General features: G+C 39.5%; 1 protein-coding gene across 3 annotated transcripts in view; it reads right to left on the bottom strand.

Annotated features, from left to right (window-relative positions):
* Positions 1-15957, bottom strand: part of LOC124622029 (RNA-binding protein 33-like) — a 246829-nt gene that overhangs the window by 139760 nt on the left and 91112 nt on the right. For all 3 annotated transcript variants that reach the window (XM_047147585.1, XM_047147586.1, XM_047147587.1), the window contains exon 6: positions 12637-12758. In XM_047147585.1, the coding sequence (XP_047003541.1) occupies positions 12637-12758 (122 nt within the window). The remainder of the gene's footprint in view (positions 1-12636; positions 12759-15957) is intronic.

The following is a 15957-nucleotide window of genomic DNA, read 5'->3' as shown; positions in this document are numbered from 1 at the left end:
ACAAATATTATCAGACTACATTTATTACCATCATATGGATCATTTAAAAACATTTTATATACAGGGTTATTACAAATGATTGAAGCGATTTCACAGCTCTACAATAACTTTATTATTTGAGATATTTTCACAATGCTTTGCACATACATACCAAAACTCAAAAAGTTTTTTTAGGCATTCACAAATGTTAGATATGTGCCCGTTTAGTGATTCGGCAGACATCAAGCCGATAATCAAGTTCCTCCCACACTCGGCGCAGCATGTCCCCATCAATGAGTTCGAAAGCATCGTTGATGCGAGCTCGCAGTTCTGGCACGTTTCTTGGTAGAGGAGGTTTAAACACTGAATCTTTCACATAACCCCACAGAAAGAAATCGCATGGGGTTAAGTCGGGAGAACGTGGAGGCCATGACATGAATTGCTGATCATGATCTCCAACACGACCGATCCATCGGTTTTCCAATCTCCTGTTTAAGAAATGCCGAACATCATGATGGAAGTGCGGTGGAGCACCATCCTGTTGAAAGATGAAGTCGGCGCTGTCGGTCTCCAGTTGTGGCATGAGCCAGTTTTCCAGCATGTCCAGATACACGTGTCCTGTAACGTTTTTTACGCAGAAGAAAAAGGGGCCGTAAACTTTAAACGTGAGATTGCACAAAACACATTAACTTTTGGTGAATTGTGAATTTGCTGCACGAATGCGTGAGGAGTCTCTACCGCCCAGATTCGCACATTGTGTCTGTTCACTTCACCATTAAGAAAAAATGTTGCTTCATCACTGAAAACAAGTTTCACACTGAACGCATCCTCTTCCATGAGCTGTTGCAACTGCGCCAAAAATTCAAAGCGTTTGACTTTGTCATCGGGTGTCAGGGCTTGTAGCAATTGTAAACGGTAAGGCTTCTGCTTTAGCCTTTTCCGTAAGATTTTCCAAACCATCGGCTGTGGTACGTTTAGCTCCCTGCTTGCTTTATTCGTCGACTTCTGCGGGCTACGCGTGAAACTTGCCCGCACGCGTTCAACCGTTTCTTCGCTCACTGCAGGCTTACCCGTTGATTTCCCCTTACAGAGGCATCCAGAAGCTTTAAACTGCACATACCATCGCCGAATGGAGTTAGCAGTTGGTGGATCTTTGTTGAACTTCGTCCTGAAGTGTCGTTGCACTTTTATGACTGACTGATGTGAGTGCATTTCAAGCACGACATACGCTTTCTCGGCTCCTGTCGCCATTTTGTCTCACTGCGCTCTCGAGCGCTCTGGTGGCAAAAACCAGAAGTGCGGCTTCAGCCGAACGAAACTTTATGAGTTTTTCTACGTATCTGTAGTGTGTTGTGACCATATGTCAATGAATGGAGCTACAGTGAATTTATGAAATCGCTTCAATCATTTGTAATAGCCCTGTATATTTACTGTACTAGGATGCTGCTATTTTTTGAAGCTTTATTCAAGAGTTGTACATTTACGCAATAAACTTATTTTGGCTGCATTGCATTTTCAAGGGATATGCAATTATATAGTGCTTTTAGCTTATAAAATTTTTACATTATATATCTGACTGGTTTGTAACAGTGTGTGAGTACGTACTTCCATATAACATCGTTGATGTTGTAGCTATCAAATATTTCTGCGTATTGTATTTGTAATACTGAGTGAATTGTTTTTGTTTATTATATATATACTCTTTCTCCACAATAGATGCTGTTGAGTAATTTTTGAAATTTTGATTTTCTATAAATTTGACAGCTTTACCTGACAAAAATCATAGATGTCGTATGGTTATATATTTATCTTATTCACCTGTGTGTGTGTGTGTGTGTGTGTGTGTGTGTGTGTGTGTGTGTGTGTGTGCGCGCGCGCATATTTCTATTTCTTCTAAAATGGTAATTTTTGGGCCTTTAGGTATTATATATAGGATTTTCATTGTGTAGTTATTGGTTTCCATCTTCAAGTGGCAGAAAAATGTTGAGGGATTTTGCGTTACTCTTTCTGGTGTGTTCTCGACATCTAATTACAAAATTTCTTCCTGTTTGGCCTATATAGATTTTTCAGTTGTTACAACTGGTTTTATAGATATCTGGGTATATGTATGTTGGTGGTTTTGTTTTATTGGAATGGATTTGTGTTTTTATGTTGTGTGCAGTACAGTTCGCAAATCTCACTGTAGTATTTTTTAATATTGGATTTAGTTAGTTTGATATATTTCTTATGTGTACTCGTAGTATATATGTGATTTTCCATTTAGTTGATGTTTCTCATATTAATTTTATGTCAGCATGAATTTGGGAATGTGTGGGATTTTTATATTTCTCTTGTATTTGGCTGACTATACTGAGATTAAAACTGTTATGTTGTGCTATGTATTTGAGAGTTTCAAGTTCTTTCTGAATAGCTGGTTGTTGTAATGGTAGATTATGTAATCTGTTTATCATTGTGCGAAAATAAGCATGTTCGTGTTTTTTTGGATGACAAGAATTTGCATTAATAATATTACCTGAGGTCGTAGTTTTTCTGTAAATTTTAAACTAATTTGTGGTGTTACTGCTTTTTATTGTTAGGTCTAGGAAGTTGATCAATTGATTGTGTTCATGTCCTGTAGTGAATTTCATGTTAGGATGAAGTTCATATAGTGTTGCATGTATCTGTTGAATTTCATTGTTAGAACTGTCTATTAGCAGCAGAGTATCATCTACATATTGGAAATACTATTTAAGTGTCTTAGTGTGTGTATGTGTTATTAGTGCTGAAGATTTTTTGTTCTAAGTTGTTGAGAAATATATTAGCTATTGTGTCAGCTGTATCTAACCTACTAGATTAGCAGGAAACTGAATGACCTATTTAAATAAGAAGCCACAACAAGAACTGAGTTTTTCTTGGAAGAAAGTGATTCTAATGATTCAAGCAACGGTGAAAACTATGACAGTGCAAGTGGCACAACAAAAGACAATGATAACTGTAAAGTTTTTGACAATAGGGAAATGTACACAAAAAAAAAAAATGTTGATACGAGAAACATGCTGATGTGACAACAAAGTGTGCTGTAGACTGTTCAAAGGTGAATGACTGGAATCAGGATAGTGAGTGTAGCAAATCACTCTGAAAATGGTATTTGATACACGATATCGGAAATAGTAGCTACAGGTATACAATTTATTTAATTCTTACATGCCGTCCTGGATTTTCCACTGATTTCTATGATAAAATTTTACAGAACTTCTTCAAGCGGTATACAAATTTCTGACAATACTGTTGTTTAGTAGTAGTAGTGAAAAAGGTTCCAGTACTCAACTCATGCTGATATGCAGCTTAACACAACAGATCTGCAGTGGAACAGGAGAATAATCGTAGAGACAGTAAAAAAAAACTGCACATCGATCCCAGCCTACTCCTTGAGATGATGGGAGGCGGGAGTATAGTAGACACTCCTTCCAGGCTTGCGATCACCATTGCTTGTGAAGCACATCTTATGTGAAGCCCTGATCTAAGCTAGTTCGGCATTACCAATGGCAGCAATGGTAAGTTCCCGAGTGGCATTAACTGCAAAAGTTAGTAGTGTGACTCAGTTTAAGATTTAGCTACAAGAGTCAATGACACAATAATTTGCAAAAATAATTGACTGAATGTGTAGAAGTGTTGTTTGAACAAAACATTCAGACTGAAGTAATAAAAGAAGTGTTGTCAAACAAATTCAGAGAATATGAACAATGTTTGGATAATAAATGATAGGAACAGGAACAAAATTTAATGGTAAAAATTTAAAAATTGGAAACAGCACTGGAAAAAAAATTGGTATGTGGTTTCAAAGATGAACTGCTCATAACAATTATTGATGACAAAGTTAAGGAGTGGCACAAAATGCAGGATAAAAATTCTCAGAATGGAAAAAAGCACAGGCCAAGGAGTTACACGGCAAAGTTCAAGAGGTTTTCGACAACTACAAGTCACACATTGACATGCACTTAGTGGAATTAATCAGAGCACAAAACGTTGCACTAAATCAACATAAGAAATGCAAACATGAGATTTTGGAAGATACAGGCAAGATGCATAAAACTATTAATCAGGAATACAAAAAAGGCATTGAAGCCATCACTTCTGACATGGAAAATGTTAAACAAGAGTTAAAGGAATTCAAGCATACATTAGAGCAATTAGTGTCCAAACCCCCATCATCGATGATTTGATGTTGTGGGAAGAACTCATCTGTTGAGATTGCGACCCAAGTCCAGAAAATTTTGTAAAAACTACCAGCATTACGAAAGCAAAATCAATAATGATAACATATCAGACAGAGGATGTTAAAATGCAGCACTGGTAATTTTCTGAATGTACACCTGGAAAATGCGATGTACACCAACCAGTCATATTTATAAAGCTTCCCACTGTGTACTGCAAGAGACTTGGACTGAAAATCAGTCAGATTTGTCAGAGGCAATATGACATGTGACACACCACTGTGAGCAACAGAAGCTACCAACAAATGCCAGACATACCCTGAGTCTGAGACTATTTTTGTCAAAATACCAGCCCTGCAGGGTTCAAGATAAACTGTACAATGTAAGATGTGGGATGCTTGACAGATATTTTGGAAAGTGTCTAAACAAAGCAGAGTACTATGCCCATGATGTGCTGCAAGTTGAAGAGAAACAAACGGTCGCATGCATGATGTGAATAACAGTGAAAGAAATCGACAGTCACATCACAACCATAGGTACCAACTGGACAACCACAAACATGTTAACTGGAGAGACTGTGATTACAATGTGGGAATAATAACAACCAAATGATGCACTTTAACAGATTAACAGACATTCGAGCTAGAACGAAGGAGGGAAGACAAATCACGATAAGGAAAACTAAGCACAATCGGTCATAGCTCCAAATCACTGCTCAAAGGTACACGAAGGGACATTACAAAATCTCTTCCTAAAATCCACAAACCCAATCACCGTGGTCATCTAATAGTTGCTGCCATCAAAGCACCCCTGAATGTATATCTGCCTTACTTCATCAACATGTGCAACCTATAGCACAAAGACATCAACTGTTTCCTAGATCATCTGTAATCTGTGTCCATCCCACTCTCATAATACACCTTGCTTGACACCAATAACACTGCTTCCGTCCATACCAACATCCCCCAGTGCATGGTAGGTTTGCTGCTGAACATTACGTCAATCAGTACCCATCTGATTCCAAACCTATGAAGTCATTCCTGCTTACCTTAATCTACTTTATACTTACCAACAACTACTTTAACTCTGAAGTCGGACACACAAAGAGATCAGGGACACAGCCGTAGGAACCAGAATAGCCTCCCTATGACAACCTTTCCATGGGTTGCTTGGAGAGGGATTAACGTGGAATCCATACACATTCAGCTCATGTTTTGGTTTAGGTAATTAGTGACAACTTTCCCATATGTACTCATGGTGAAGCTGACGTGTTAAATTTTTTTGAATCTCTAAATACATTCTCTCAATAAAACTTCACATGATCCTATTCCGAATCCCTTGTCACATTCCTTGATGTTGACCTCACCCTCATCGAGTGTCAGCTACACACTTTTGTTCAAATTGAACCTATTAACAAACTACAGTATTTAAATTTTGACTGTTGGTATCCTTTCCATATCAAACATTCCCTCCCACAGGCAGCCTGGGCATTCAAGGAAAATGTATTTGTTCAGATGCAGATTCTTACACCCACCATTCTCACCTCAACCTTCACAGGATGTAATTACCCCACCAGTTTAGATCAAAAGCAGATTTCCTGCTTCATCACATCCAATCCTGGTACTGTTGATCCCTCAAAAACACAGGAATACATCTCTTGTCACTCAGTACACACAGAATTATCCTGGTCCTGAATGTATTAATCAGCTACTCTGACAAGGCTACAATGACCCAAAATTCATGAACTAAAATGAGGTCAATTCTGCCTGACATTTTGTCCATCAGTCCATCACACCTAGACAGAATAGCCTCCCCTCCCCATGTATGCACCCTCCCATTTCCATACCCAATGGCTTCTACCTCTGTGATTGCCCTACAGTAAGGCTTGCTCCATGCACCCTCCTACCCCCACCTATACCAGCCTTGCAACAGGCAAAACATACACTACCAAAGGGAGAGCAACCTGCAAAACAACATGCCGTGTACCAGCTGTTTTGTAAACACCGTTTGGTCTCTCAAACACCGTTTGGTCTCTCACATTGGTATCACCATCACAAAGTTATCAGTCAGGCAGAATTGACATAACAAAAGGATGCAAAATAGCAACGCACAATATTCTGTTGCAGAGCATACTCCACAACATGACTTTGGTGCCTGTTTTACCACACATGCCAACTGAATTCTTTCCCCAGACTTCAGCTTCTCAGAACTCCACAGGTGGGAAGCAGCATTACAACAAATCCTTGCTTCCTGCCACCCACCTGGCCTAAGTTTATGTCCGTTTTCTTGGGCTCAGCACTTCTTCTCAGTAACTATTCCTTCCTTCACTCATGTTTGGTTTTCTTTATCTTTTATTTTCTGATCTGTCTATTTTTCCCCACCCGCCACCTCTACCACATACAATGCACTTAGATTTCTACTCTTATTAACTCTTGCACAACATTTTGTCAGTAATCTCTGTTCTGCTTATTACCCTACCTTCCACTTCTAAACTCTGAGGTTTTCATATCTCTCCTGGTGCAATCCCCAACTATCAATCCTTTTTTCTTATCCTGTACGGTAGGTCTCCCTTGCCCTGGGGTTCTTAGTGACTTTTCCAAACTCTCCTCATTTCATAAACCTCATCAGTCCTTTTCCTTCATCCCTCTTCCTTCCCCTTCACCCTGGCTTAACCTTCACACGTGTGTGTACTTCTGCCACCACTTGGTGAGTAGATTTTTTATCCATTCAGTTACATTATATTTTCAAAAATTGATTATTTTCATTGATTTATTGGCAAATCACTTTGACAAAAGAAACACGGAAGTATACAACATTCAGATTTGCAGGAAGAAGTTACTAGTTTAGAGTTCCATCATTTAGGTTGAATGTAAATGCAGGTGTATTTGCTGCAGCCTTGGATAAAGTACTGGGACAACTATTACATTCATATTGACAATTTGTTATTAGTTGCAACATGGAAAATATATCTGAAATTGATACAAAGAAGTACCACAAAAATTCTGAAGAGCTGAAGCAACAATCTTAAAAAGTCAAATTTTGGAAGGAAGAGGATTAAATTTCTTGGTCACATCATTTCATCAGAAGGAATAACGCCCATTAAAAGCAAGATTACAGCAGTACGAAATTTTCCTACATCATGCAACAAAAACAATTAAAATTATTCATAGGACGGCATAGTTCTTACTAAAGGTTTGTTCCAAAGCAGGCACAAAATAGTCAAGCTTTAAGTTAATTGTTAAAGAAATATATTATGTGGGAATGGACAGCAGAAAGCCAATCAGCTTTTGACTTGACTACAAGAGAAATAAGTCAAGCAAAGATGTTATACCACTGATGTATCAATTGTTGGATTAAGAAATGTTTTGTTTCAGATTAAAGTTTTACACCATAGGTATTGCAAGCCTGCAAGCCAAGTTACATTATGAGAAGTCATATACCTCCACCAAACATGAAGCCTTAGCCATATTGTGGGCAACAATAAGATTTCATTTTTGCTTAGTGGGTAACCATACCAAAATACACAGTGACCATGTTTATCAGTGCCCATACATATTCCCAACCATTGCTCAGATCAAACTAAACACATTCATGAATGATGATGAAATGATGAGGACAACACAAACACCCAGTCATCTCGAGGCAGGTGAAAATCCAGGAGAACAGAACAGAGCCACAGATGCATTATCACATTTACAGGAAGGATTGGATGAATCATCTTTGTGTATGGAGAGGATGGCAGATCTAAAAGTTTTATTGGCAAAGGATGGATATATCACAAATACTTTCTGAGCCACATGCAAAACACAGATCCTATTTAGTCAAAAAGTAAAAGGAACTCTGAAAACTGCCCCAAAAAGCAAGTTTACTATATTCTGGACCAAGATGTATTATATTACAAAAAGAGGTATAACATGTTTAGTGCCTGCAGAAAGTGTGATAATGCTGCAACTCAACATTGTCGGCGTGGGATTTGACAGGTCAACAGTGATCCAGTAATAATCAGGGAACAGAACTCTGTGGCTGGAATTAACTCACTGTGCCAACTTAACTACAGGACATATATGCATGAAAAAGACAACAATTCAGCACACAGATGGTGCAGGTGGCTTATGACTGTAGACAACTCTTGGCATGAGTGCTAGGCTAGGTCCGTGGCAGTCTTGCTCCACAGGCACACTGCCCTGCTCCATTTACTGCCTCAACAGTAAACAATGATGTCGGCAGGTCTGCCTATATGGTGTAATGCACACACCCTCCATGACAGTTTCCTAGACCAGTACACTGGTCCTACCAAACCAGCCATTGCCTCCATCAGGGCGCCCATTACTGAGGATGCTAAATCCCCCCCTAGTTCAGACAATAACCAGGCTTAGATCATGACCTCTGCCACAGAAACAGAGACAGTGCTACAGAATCCAGCAGTGGACTGCTCACCAAAGGAGGCAACATCGACATTGCCGGCTCCACCAGAAGGGGGGAATGGTTAAGTTAAGAGTGAAGCTGCAGCTGAGAGCAAAAAGATACTCTGCCTTACAAAAGAATTCTATATGCCATGACAATAATTACTACCACATGTGGACAAGAATTGCTCTGGATCACCAGCTGCCATGAACAACCACAATTCGTCCCTAAGGACGTGTTCATAGGGACAGTGAAACCAGTCCAGGTAGGTCAGCTCAATTCCACTGATGAAGAATCAGATTAGGTGATCATTACTGACTACCCACCAGAGGTATCTACTATCCAGCTGCCAACAGGTCCTGCCTAGACATTGTCAGCAAGTGCTAACTATTCTGCATCATTTTTGGGCATCTTCCAGACCAGAGGGATAGAATGCAGACCCAACATCCATGTGTGAAACACAATATTAATAATGGGGATCAAACCCCCATCATTCATCGCTTATACGGACTGATTGGTGAATATATGTCATTACAGTACCACACAAAAATGGATACAAACTCAAGGAAGCACTAATGAACAATGCAGCTCGTCATCTCAGCTCATTTACAGGCAGCCAGTCTAAAGCATTTTCACACTGCTCTTGACATCATGTAGGATTTCTGAAGGTCGTCAAACAAATAAGAAGCAGGTACTGTTGACTACGTGTCTACTTATCTGACAAAAATTACTTGAGCCACTGTAGGGAATACCAACAATGGGAAATATGTGCCTCAGTTACTGCCAGGACATCTGGTACCAATTGCTCCTGCAGCTGCTTCAGTTCACTGGACGATAACTGATGTCTCGGGGAGGTTATCCAAGTCAACAAATGGAAATGACTACATCACCCACTATGGTCTCACTAAGGTTGTACCAACTGCCCAAGCTCTAGAAATAGCCAAGTTTCCCGTAGAAAATATAATTTTAAAGTGTGGCACACCACATGTGCTGATCTATGAGCATAAAAAACTGTTTTAGTCAAGATAAATGTCAGATGTAATGTCGCGATGTAGCATCATTTGCAGGATACCTAACGCCTAACATGTGCAGACAAATGGGTTTACAAAACATTTTATAAGACTTTGGCAGATATGGTCTTGATAAATGCAGATGTTGAACAGAGAGACTGGAATAAGACACTTACTGCCATGACATTTGCATAAAATACAGAAAAGAAGGATATCACAGGATTCACAACTCTTATCCCTGATCCAGGGTTGAGAGGCTAATATAACAATGGATACTTTGTTTCCATTTCAATCTGATGAAGCTTAGGGTGATAACTGTGAAAATCTCATTCCTAGAACAGAAGAAGCATAAGGGCTCACATGCATATGATTTTCGGACACTGAAACATTATAATCTCAAACACCAACCAGTGAGCCATCATGGATTTTTACACCTGTGCTGAAGGCTAAGCAATTAGAAATATTGATGTGCTTTCTGGTCTGTACAGGAGCTTCCATCACTTGTCGGACAGTGTCGACAACGTTCAAGGATGATGATCTTACACTGAGAAGGCAAAAGAGAAGGAAATGCTGTCCATATCCTTTGCATCAAGCCCTACGAGAACCCTGAGGTGGTGATCAACAATAGGTGCATACAATAGGGGAAACTTGAAAACCTACCTTGACTTTGATACCTGGATGGAAGTAATCACTCGTGAACAATTCAGTTACTACGCGGATCAGCCAAAACATTATGACCACTGCCCACCACGATGCTGGGTGCCACCTTGGGGGGTGGGGGGTGGGGGGGGTAGGGGGGGTTGCGTGCATGTGATGTGCTAACAAAAGTACGTAAGTGGAGCAGAAACGGATGGGGGATCACCCTAGAAAAGATATGGGCTGCAAATAGGAAAATTCTTTGAGATAAGCAACTTTGACAAAGGGCAGATTATCACTACACAGAAACTGTGAATAAGAATCTTGAAAACGGTGAAGCAGGTCAAATCTTCATGCACTACTACTGTGAGCATCTATGGGAAAAGGTAGGAGGTCAACGAAACTACTGCTACACACTAAATGGTTGGACGTCCGTGGCTCTTCGCTGAACGTGGGGCCTGGAGGCTTGTGTTATCTGTAAAGTAGGACAGATAGTGATCTGTGACATCTCTGCCAAAAGAGCACAATGCTGGTGCACACACAAGTGTTTTGGAGCATACTGTTCACCATACATTGTTGAACATGGAACTCCACAGCAGACCACCCCAAAGTCGTCATAACAATATTGTCAGTTACGATTGCAGTGGGCACATGACCATCAGGATTTGACTGTTGATCAATGGAAATGTGTCAGCTCTTCAGGTGTATCACATTTTTGCTACACTAGGTCAATGGTCTCTTCTACAAACACCGTCATTGAGGTGAAGGCTGGCTCAAAATATGCAGCACACCACGAGTGCTTGCTGATGGGGCCAGGATTATGCTACAGGAGGCATTGTCCTGTGCTTCCATAAGATCTATGGTAGTAACTGAAGACACACTGACAGCTCTGAACCACCTGCATCCATTCATGCTTGATGTCTTCCCCACAGCAACGTCATCTTTCAGCAGTATAACTGTCCATGTCTCTGAGCCAGAACCATGCTACAGTGTTTTGAGGAGCATTGTAGTGAACTCACACTGATGTCTTGGTGACCAGATTCGCCTGACGTAAATCCTAAGGAACCCACCTGGGTCACTATCGGGCGCCATCACCACATATGAAAATCAGTGACTTATTGTTTCCGTGAATTACATAACCTATGCATAGACATCTAATGCCACATAGTTGCAATAACCTACAGACAAACTGTCAGATCCCTGCTATGCAAAATCAGTGATGTATTCAGTTCCAACAGCAGACAAAGAAGCCATTAAGCAGGTGGTCACAATGTTTTGGCTCATCAGTGCAAGAGGACATAAAGATCCACCACCACCATGTGAAGAGCCACTAAACCACAGTTAGGAAGTCATAGTACACTCAGAATAGGGAGTTGCTGTTTTGCTAGGGAGGGGGGCAAAGCCAAATGTGATATACCACATACCTCTGGTTGGCAACATGAACACCGGTTTGATTCTCACCTACTACAAGTATTTATGATTTAACATTTCTGACTTCTGCAAATTTCTGATCGTTACATATTACTGAATATTGTAAATTGCTGGAACATTCTATGTATGAATAAATAAGAGCACTCTCTGCTGTGGTAAGCAGTTCACCTCTGTCATTTGTACTCAATAAAAGTTCTTTCAGTGCAAAGTGTTAGTTCTTGCTGAAGACCCTGTTCTCAATTCTGCATTCTACATGGCAATATCTCTAGACACATTTCAACACTATCATTGAAAACAGGGGAATGTTGTTTGCTGTTTTGCCATACACTGCAGCACGCCCGGAGTCTATAACCAACAGGAAGCCTAAGGCAAAGCCAAAATTCAATGGCATATGATCAGTGTCACAAAGAGGATGGCACAGCAGTGCTGGAAATTGCTTCAAGAGGAATACTCTTATTACCAGTGACATGCAGCTAATGCCTCTGCCTACTCAGCTTTTTACTTACTATAAAGTATCTTTCCTGTAGATTTTGTCTTAAAGAAAGCATTTCAGTCACAAAATTTGTGATTTACGTGCAAAAATTCATTGTATATCACTGACTGATTCTGCCTCACACTTTTACTCATGGAATAATTCTCAATAATACCTACATTTGACAACTGATCTGCAATCTGTGATGACACAAACACAACTGAGCTCCTCCTCATTTGCACGACAAACTGCACCAACTGCTACCTCTGGAGACCTGACCAGTAGATCTGTATGTTTGACTCATTACTTTCCCAGCACACATTGTACACAAATTTACTATGATGACTGAAAGCAGTCACCTAACAGGGCAAAAAGAAAGGTGGATATAATGATAAAAATTCTCATATCTCTGCACATAAAATAATTTATCTTGTGGCAGCCACAGAAATTAATGTTATTTTCAATGTACATTTTAATAATAATATTTAACCAGTTTTAGACTGAAAATTACCTGGTGAAATCGCTGATTCAAGCCACCACGCATGTTAGATCCCGATTGTCGCGAATAAGCCCATCCTTTCTTTCCTCTCCATTTCCTCTTTACATTAACATCATCTGAAGGAATTACACTATCTGTAAACACAAGAACTTTTAATAAGAACATATCCTCAGAACTATACATACATATTCTACTTCTCAAAGTAACAAGAACTAATATACAAATGCTTTTTTTTGTTTAAAAAAAAAGTGGGGGAATGTGAGGGATTATAAAGTTCAGTCACCATATTTTATCAACCTGTAGGATAACATAAAAATAAACTATCTCATAATGAAATACAGAAAATGGTTCAGAAATTACTTGAAATATGTATCATAGTATAATGATTGTTCGGCCAAACAACTGAAACTACAAAAGTTCTGTGCAAGTGAAAGACACTCAAAGACAAATGGCAATCAATCTTGAACATTAGTCAACCAGTTTTCTACCTTAAGGCTAAGATCAATTTGTGTAAAAGGAGGTACACAATAGCCCCGTTTTTACATTGCCAAAATTTTCCTAATGTTTACAGCATTTTTTATCGTTTTCACCAAATCTCTTATGTTCATAATGTTAATTTGCACCCACTTTCACAAAACATAATAAATTTCCTAGCACTTTCACTTAATGAAACGACATTCACGAGAAAAACAATGTGTTCAAATGGCTCTGAGCACTATGGGACTTAACATCTGAGGTCATCAATCCCCTAGAACGCAGAACTACTTAAACCTAACTAACCTAAGGACATCACACACAACCATGCCTGAGGCATGATTCGAACCTGCGACTGTAGCGGTCGCGCGGTTCCAGATTGAAGTGCCTAGAAATGCTCAGCCACACCGGCCTGCAACAATGTGTGATTTGCATAAAATGGTGCTGGAATGGCATTTGTCTTCAGGTAGTGCTTGCAAACATTAAACAGTTAACTTTTTTGAGCCCTAGAATCCCTAGTTCTGAATTGCAAGAATTCATTAGAAGTTGAATCAATTTGTACCATTAGTGCTTTGCCTCCCAACACTGTCATATTAACAATAACTATACTGCGTGTAGCATTCCCCATTGTCATGAAGTAATACTCAAGTCAAATCACTGTATGAAGTGTTGTTTAGGGCTAAATTGTAGTCCGACAGTAAGGAAACTTGGCAACGAAATGAAGCAATTTTCGAGGTGGCGTTAGTCTGGCACCTAACAGCACAGCTTAATTTTTTGTCGGTCAAATGAGCAGCAATGATATTTATAGCCATGACTGTCATGCAATTTTGATGGTTCTTTCAGAAAAACTCTGAGTTCTGAGAAGTTATGTTGGGATTTGACAGATAAGCTAAAATTTAACTGCACATTCGGTTTACCATGCCCTAGAGAATTATATTTCACTATGTTGCCATGTATCTTTATACCTGTAATGGCATGACGACATTTACCAAAAGCAATTCTCTGGTTGGCTCCATCATCTAAGATAATCAGCCAAGATCCACCATTGTCAACTGCGATTCTGCATATCACACTTAAAAAAAAAAAGTTTTGCAGCATATGGACTAGTATGTTTTATGATTTGAAGTAACTGGTCTACTACTTATATGCAGTTTAGAGTCATACCTATGAAGGCAACGCATGTGCATATCTTGTAATAACTTCTGGACTGCATATAAAGCTTCACCAAAGGCAGCAGTGAATGTAGTACAGAAATATGTTTCTGCTGCATAGGGAAACATTCCACGTGGGAAAAATATATCTAAAAACAAACATGATGTAACTTACCAAACGAAAGCGCTGGCATGTTGATAGACACACAAACATACACACAAAATTCACGTTTTCGCAACCAATGGTTGCTTCATCAGGAAAGAGGGAAAGACGAAAGGATGTGGGTTTTAAGGGAGAGGGTAAGGAGTCCTTTATCACGGGAAGCGTGCAAGGGATAAGTCCCTGCAGTCGCGCTATTCATCTGTGTCCTAGGTGGCTCAGATGGATAGAGCATCTGCCATATAAGCAGGAGATCCCGGGTTCGAGTCCCGGTCGGGGCACACATTTTCAGCTGTCCACATCGAGGTATATCAACAACACGTGTCGGCAGCTGAGGGTTTCAGTTAGTCATCATTTATTCCAGGGAAGAGCTGCATGGTCAACAACAGTAATCTGTTCTTTCGAGAACAATTACTGTCTTCATATATATATATACTGAAGAAGTGTCTGCATGGTCAGACTCAAAATCCCAATGAGTTGTTCAATTAACTTAAAAAATGTTTTTGTTCAAATGAAGACACTAAAGTGTGTGCGTGTGCGTGCGTGTGTGTGTGTGTGTGGGGGGGGGGGGGGGGGTTGTTCAGTGATGCTGTTATTGCTTTTAATGATAGCAACATTGGTAGGGTGAAAGTGCTACTGCATATGGGAGTTAATCCTGGAGCAAATTGCATCAGAGAGCTTGAACGGATGGACAAGGTTTGCATTGATAAAGCAGAGTAGGCAGTACAGTTGGCCACTATGGAGTCCAGAAAGAAGAAAAGGAGGAAAAACTTGGAAAATGATCAAGAGGATGGCATACAGTATGGTGCAGGGTGCTTCTGAGTGACTAAGAATAAAAAAATTAAGCATATATTAAGTGAGTTACAGTCTTTTGAAGCTTTAGAAGCTGTTCCTGAAAATTTACATTTTCTGTTACATTTTTCCCTAAATCTCAGACACCACTTCGTGTAGACTATTCAAATTTTCAGGGAGTAATGACATACATGTCGTGAGTCTACTGAACTACCACGAGAACATAATGTTATGTATAATTAAAATTATTTAGGATAACGTACAAAAAAGTATACAAAATTTTAACCATGTAATTAAAAAATTGTATTTCTAAAAGCAATGGCTGAAATGCAATTACTGTAGTTCAGCAGACTCAGCACATACAGTTTAATGGCCTGTAAAAATTTCATGTCATGGTACAGTGATTCCTGAAATACAAGGAAGCTAAGTCACTAAATTTAACATTGATGGGATAGGGCGTTCCAACTCCCCTTAAGGACAGTAATTCGACAGTATCACATTTTTCTTGTTATTCTAGCCTCTTGATAACCAGATCAAGGATGTGGAAAGCTTCTTCAATGGATTGTTCTTTTAAAGCACTGTTCTTAGAAACAAATAGGCTTAAACCTATATGGCCTGATGGAGATGAAAAATCAGATGCTCTAGATGAAGCAGTCAAATACAAACACCATTCAAAAAATGAGAAGCTATATAATGTATTTTTCAGAATACAGTCTGCAACATGTAGTAAGTCAGCTAAACAAAAATTACATAAGG

Source organism: Schistocerca americana, chromosome 7 (assembly GCF_021461395.2).
Source record: "Schistocerca americana isolate TAMUIC-IGC-003095 chromosome 7, iqSchAmer2.1, whole genome shotgun sequence".
NCBI lineage: Eukaryota > Metazoa > Arthropoda > Insecta > Orthoptera > Acrididae > Schistocerca > Schistocerca americana.
Note: the sequence above shows the minus strand (reverse complement) of the source record. Positions and strands in the feature narration are given on the sequence as shown.